At 38.2% G+C, this 6787-nt stretch overlaps 1 protein-coding gene across 2 annotated transcripts; it reads right to left on the bottom strand.

Moving 5' to 3' along the window:
- Positions 1-203: 203 nt before the first annotated feature.
- LOC122414668 (uncharacterized) lies at positions 204-2078 on the bottom strand. Of its 2 annotated transcripts, none has more exons than XM_043426168.1 (3): positions 1547-2078; positions 1251-1392; positions 204-489 (listed from the first exon to the last, which is right to left on the bottom strand). In XM_043426168.1, exons 1-3 carry the CDS (start codon positions 1694-1696, stop codon positions 335-337), a joined length of 447 nt encoding a protein of 148 aa, XP_043282103.1. In that variant the 5' UTR covers positions 1697-2078; the 3' UTR covers positions 204-334. The 2 variants fall into 2 exon arrangements, with proteins under 2 accessions (XP_043282103.1, XP_043282104.1); XM_043426169.1 differs by having other exon boundaries at positions 1251-1389; positions 1547-2076.
- Positions 2079-6787: the final 4709 nt, after the last annotated feature.

The raw sequence follows: 6787 nt of genomic DNA, 5'->3' as shown, positions 1-6787 counted from the left end.
GTATTGGAGAAAGCAGATTACAAACCATTTGAGATTCTGTTTTTCAACTTTTTCATGGGTTTTTACACGCAAAATTACACGGTTTTTGGGTCAGTTCGAATTTATGGCATTTAGTATACAGAAACTGAGATTATAAGGTCTAGGACGGACCTTGATACTGACAATGAAAAAAAAATCATTTGAAACAAAGCATTTTTGTCACTGCTATTTTATTTGTAACTTTTCATTTTCACACAATTTTTATCGTTTGATTTGTTAAACCACGGTACAGTTTTATCTGCCGCAACAAATACGAATCGTTATCTATATCATATTTATAAATACTGAGAGCTACTTAATGGAACGCAGCAATCACGCTGTAGTGTGCTGTCGAGTATGGGGCAAGACGAACATTCACCTCAGCAACGCTGGAGCCCAAAGTATACGGGGTCTCACATACCACTAGATAGCTTCCATTATCATTAACGAGACTGAGGTAATGGATAGTTCCTATTCAAACAAAAACAAATGTATGGTTTGCCATATATTAAATTTTATAAGTTTCGTCGATCGGGACGATGAGGATGGTGACGTTGAAGACAGAAAATTTTCATTCACATTTCTATTACATACAAAATTTTCTAGAGCTGAGGAAATCGTCCATTATCATAGCGTCAGTTCAATAAATGATTTCGAATGGATGTAAAAAATGGAAAAACATTCTTTTTCAATTTTTTTACATTACAATTGTTGAAGTAATTATATATATGTATATATGTTCCATGTATTTAGGTCGTTGCTATGACGGTATAAAAAAAAAAGACGATTGATTTATCTAAACAGTTTGTCAGTTTTGTCTCCGACTGCGGTGAGCACACCAATTTAATATTATCACTTGAATAAATAAAGTTCTTTTTCGTACGATCGATTGTATCTTTTTTACCTAATAAAAACAACAATGTTACTCGTAACATGAAGATTATATGAAACAATGTTTCAATTCACTCATTTCGTGCAAATATCGAAAGATAGTGCATTTCGGTCTGAGTTGTTACAAGTATAGTTTTTTCCCCCATAAACAGAAAACGTAAAAGCAAAGTAGCAAAAGCATTATTCCGTTTGGCCAATTTTTACCACATTTTGAAACATGTAAACCGAGAAAAATAGTCTAGACAAAAACTAGTTTCGTTTGTGAACTTTCAGAAAAAATGTCATGTTTTTGGGAGCAAGCTTCTCTTTGGAATTTTGGTAAACCTTAAAGCATTACTCACCTTTCACATCGAAGTACAAGGTTTTTTGCAATACATCAGGCGACTGATTGTCCAAATCGAACTTCCCTTGTGCTAGACGTTCGCTAGCATATCGCTGACCAACGAATAGATCTCCAATGAAACGGGTTGCGGAAGTTTCCTTCTTGTGTCCCGTTCACGTAAGCAATGAGAGTTTCAGAAACGAGATAAAACGCCAAATCATTTTAATGGAAATAGTGCATGTTCGATGATAGTTTCATTCAAAGAGTTAATGACGTTTTTTGCAATTACGAGTAATGCGTGCTTAAAGAAAATACCGATAAATCATCCGAAAAGCTGACCACTTCGTTTAGAAATACTGATTTGTTGTCGAGTTTTCCAAAGTCATGGGATGGCTTGGCACTCGAAATAAGAATAAAGTTAGCGAGGACGAGAATCGTCGTGACGGAAAATGCGCTGCGACCCATCGTGTTTCGTGTTCTTACGTTGGAAAAACACTTTTTGAGAGACTTCGAAGTTTTCGTGTATTTATAGCGATTCGGACAGAGCTATCACAAAATTATCAAGTCCACCGGTGTATCTTTCATCACTTTATAACAGTATTATTTCTGAAAATTTTATCGTTATCTCCGACAATTTATCACCAAAATTCTGCGGATGAATTGCGCCAGAACTACTTCCATATCGCCGAAAACAATTTGCTGATTAAACAAAAAATGTTTCATCCTTTCTGTTTTGTTCACGAGCTCACCTTTTGTTTACGTAATCAAAATTCTCGTTGAACACACACAAAGGAATTATTGACACGATTGAATTATTTTAGACAACTCTTCGAGGTTCTTCAATCGACAGAACATTACACCAGACACTACCGTCCCATCGTTTTCTATCGATCAAAATCAATTGTGAAAAGCTTAACTGTTATCTGTACCACGAATTTTGTATCGTTTCCACAAGCTCGACTTGATAGATATCTGTGATAATAATCGGTTACCTCAGTGATGTTCAAGTCTATTCGATATCGACTGAGGAAAAAACCAGCAGCTGAGGATCTGAACGCAATAGTGTAATGTCGACTGAGCTGCCATCGACGGGAGATAAATCGCAGCTAATTTCGAAAAGGAAGTTATTTGAAATTGCTCTCGTCTCTTTGAAATGAATGAGTTACTATAAATTTTTCTCATTTTGCAAACTCAAAATGCAAAATCCCGTATTTTTTATGGTTTCCTCAAAAACGATCGATTTGGAAATGACGTTGGCGTTGAAAAATTCACTCGATCATTGGGATTGAACAGAGGAAAATGAAAGAACACTCTACCGATCAGAAGCAATACGAGGTCCTTCGAAAAAGCGTTAAGGCAGTTCATTCATCTTTTTTCCGACCTTTACGGAGTACAATGATAAAACGTCGTTTCTGTAATGATCCTAGCACGTGTTTCCATGCACAATTAATAGGAACGAATGAGAAGAAAATACGAGCGGTATGATGGTGAGAGAAAAATAAAACATCGAGGGGACGTAGAAAAAACAAAATGCTCAAGTTTATAGTTCCTGTGCGTGTGTGTATCTATATATTATGGACAAAAAATCCAACGAGTGTTTATCTGTATATGAATAACTTCAACCCTCATACGCGCCGAAGTCCGTCTTAAGGTAACGCTTCGATGACCATCGTCATCAATGATCATCAGGTTTACCAGGTGGTTAATTCGTTTACCGGAAGTGGAATGCCGATGTCTGGGACATCGTGGATTCCTGGGTCGAGTAGCATCCTCGATGCGCGTTTGAATTGACCCTCGTGAGCGCGTATTGTACGCTGGCAGTCCCTTTTTCCTCTATTTTATCGTTTCGATCTACGCCTGTTCACCCTTGCCACTGATGCAAATGAGTCTGCGCGAGCATCCACTCTTTCGGCGACTCGATGCAAGCTTTTTGTTTTCAATGAGATGGCAATTGGAACGATAATAAAATGCATTATTAAAAAGAGTTATAAATGAAAACAAATGTGAATATGCAAATAAACTTGCGAAATGAAGTGGCGGAAAGAGCGAGGAGGAAAAATGCAACATCCGGATCAATTTTGTATGCAATGGAATTTGTATTGTTTGATCACGAGCTCGTCATTAATGCTGAAAAAAACGTGCCTTCATATTTATATTTGGAATAAAATTGAGGCATCCGAGCGCAAATACGCGAGCGTTATGTCGGCCGGTGTAAATGCAATGGAATCTGTTGCCCTGTTTGTTGAAAGCAAGCTATTTGTCAATTTCGTCGGTCTAGTTGGGTAATTTGAAATTTTGTGGAAGTCTCGGGGGGTATTGATCGGAAAAGCTATCACATACTGGAGCGATAAATAGACAAAGAGATATTCGTGAATAAATCGGCGAGTGAGATAGGAGATGTTTGTATTGTATGTAAAGGTTTATGTATTTGTGACGAAATTGCGTATTTATGCCGTGCATAATCTTTCCATTCATCGGGAAATAGCATACAATCCATCAATGCTTGATTCGAATTGCCACGCTCACTCTTTCTTCCATTTCTCTGGGTACAGAAGCGGGACACAAAAAGCGTTGAAAAAAATAGAACAGTCCGGAAGGATGCTGTCCAATTTTTCATCCCATTCTCCATGCGCTGAATTTTCCGTCGACCAGCGAAAGATCGCAGATGAGTTTGTCGGTCCCAGCAGAATATTTTTTCTTCTCCACTCGATTTTTATTTCATCCAGCATCCCTTTGGCTTCGAGAATCGTGGCGGAATATTCTTTCGCCACTGGCCATCGTCCGCCCATTTAGACCTGATCTCATCCCCCCTTAATGCTCATTGAAATTCTAATGTGACCAGACAGACAGGACACTTGCATCGATCATTTTGGTAGAATAAAGGGGCAAAATGACCGAGAATAGAGAAACCCAGGGGATGAGAGGCAGCAAAGGAAATAGCGCATTCACAAAAATGATAGCGGACTGCTCGAGTGGATTAAGCTGTATTTGTGTATCTCGCCAACGAGAGGAATGACCGACCGGAAGTTGGTCATTTCTCGTTGGTAGCCAGCCGTTTGGAATAGGAAAATAGATGTCAGGGGCGTTTTCCAATCGATCTCCAGCGAATGCGTTTATTAAAAAAAAAGTCGCCAGAGAATTTAAAGTTGATTCAGACGAACTTGTTGGCTCTGCAGATATCCAATCGTTCAGAGGAAAGAGTGTGAAAGATAGAAAAAAACAGTACACAATCGCACCTTTTTCGCTTCCATCCAGTCGGTATAAGAGATGCAATGGCGTGTTACGGAAAAACGAAGCATTCGTCTCTCCGCCCCGAGGACAAAAGATGGAATACGATTTTCTTTCAATCAGTAGCGCAAGACGTGCACTGTTTGACTCTCCGTTGGAGTCGACTACGGGCGAACACTCGCCATTTACGTCGCGCAATAAAGCCCGGGCTTTGCCATCAAGAAGGCGTCGAGCTATGACGAAAGACATTGAAAGAAGGAGAACGACGGAGAAAGCCAGAGAAAGAGGAATACAAAGCCATGCGATCTTTTGGGTCATATCACACGATTCTCTTTCCTTATAGCACTCGCCTCACTCTCTATATAGAATGAGTAGACGAAAGAATGAACAAGTCAAATTGCCGAGTGGATGTATATACAGGAGTCCTGAAAGTCGCATCTGGGCTAATGATAAATTGACCGTCGAGTCGACTATTCCTTTTGGGATCTTTCGCAGCAAAGTTATTTACTCAAATAATTACAACGAATCTGACAAGCCCAAAAAGGAACGCCAGCTAACGAAGTGTGACGTCTCCGCGTATTTGATGAACTATCGTAGCTCATTGAAATCTGTTTAATGAGTCGCAGAGTACAGGAAATCTTGAAGGACTTTTCCTAACTGGAATCGTGGTCGACTTACCGTTTGAGTCAAGCCTGATTTTTAGGGTACCCGGTACACGTGAATATTGATAAACAGGAGTCGTATGGAGACCATGACTGTGCAGACAGACGAGAAAGAAAAGTGCAGAATCTGAGAACGAATTGAGGAGAAACACACGGAGGATGATTGCGAGAAATAAAAGTCGCAGGGTGTGACTGATGGTTTATCCAACCGAGCGCGGGGGAGAGAAAGCAAAAAGCAAGGAGGAAAGATAGGTTGTTCTGCGGAAAACGGAGCAAATGAAAAGACACGAGGGGAAGACCGCTTGAGAGAAAAAGAACCTCGCATTTGGCCTTTCTTACGGGATGTGCCATACGAAGGCTGATAAAACTGTCCCCTGCTGTGTTTAGATACCACGGATATTCTCGTCGAATTTGTTTTTCGTTATTTCTTAGCTTACCCATAAATAAAATGGAACTAATATGAACTACAGTTTTACTTCAATAATTCCGTTGAATTCGATCCCATAAATGTGCTAACATTCCAAAAATAATTTTGCTGGATCGAAAACAGTTTTGCTAAATTCAAATTCATTTGGATCCCCAACGTCGGCTTTGTTTTGACTCGATGACGCAGATCCTGCTTTTGTGGATTCTGCGAGTTTGAATTCCTCGTAAAATCCAATATTTTTCGAAAATTTCAAAAGACGAAACTTGCTTGAAAACAATAATTTTATTATTTCAGAAATATAATTGGTAAAGAATCAACATTTTTATACAATTTTATTATTAAAAAGACGTTTGAAGAGTTCACTTTGACTAGCATGGTGCAGCAGCTGCCGCTGCTGTTGATGTCACGCTGTCAGTTTTGTTTACAAATTTTACGAACTGACGTCACATGTGAGCGTATATTGAATGCAGCGTTGTCAAACGTTACTGATCCATTTGTCGTATAATCCGAATGATTTCTCATTAGATATTTTTTCATATTTCAGCCGATTTTCAACGGTAAGGTTCAAAAACTAAAATACTCATGTATTCTTGAATATCCACGAATTACAACGATCGATTTTTTTTGCGAAATCTTGCATATTACTAACAAAAAAATTCAATAACTTTTTATGTGTATATACGGCTTTCATATGCTGGAGTGATAAGTGTCAGAGAAAAGTCGATATTCAATAATTAATTTTCTGCTGAACTACACGGTAAAAATATCATCGCGTAATCTTGGATAATATTCACCCACTACCTTCAGCATAAAAAAATAATAATTTATCTTCGATAAGCTCCTCTATCTCTTTTGATATTTTTCAAGTAGAGTAAAGAATGCCACTGCGAAGTTCCTAATCTATAGTAGTCAAGGTTTGGTTTCCTTTTTTGGATAGGTGCTACGTTTTTTTCAACAACCTTTTAAATTTGTATTATTTATAAACATCGAAGAAAGTATTGAAAAAGGTATGAGAGTTTCACAAGTAAATACTGTTCACGATACTTACATTTTATAATTCAATTTTATTCGTCTGATTTCTTGCCAACATGTTCTCCTAATGAGAATGTACGTTCGAATGTAAATAAGTTGTAAGCGGCTAATGGCTCAGTGTTTTAAATTTCACATAAAAAAACTTCATTAAAGCGAAAAGCTTTCACGCTTCTAATCTGCATAATCCCACATTGAAGACATCTTGTC

The sequence above is a fragment of the Venturia canescens genome, chromosome 8 (genome assembly GCF_019457755.1).
Source record: "Venturia canescens isolate UGA chromosome 8, ASM1945775v1, whole genome shotgun sequence".
NCBI classification, from domain to species: Eukaryota; Metazoa; Arthropoda; class Insecta; order Hymenoptera; family Ichneumonidae; genus Venturia; species Venturia canescens.
Note: the sequence above shows the minus strand (reverse complement) of the source record. Positions and strands in the feature narration are given on the sequence as shown.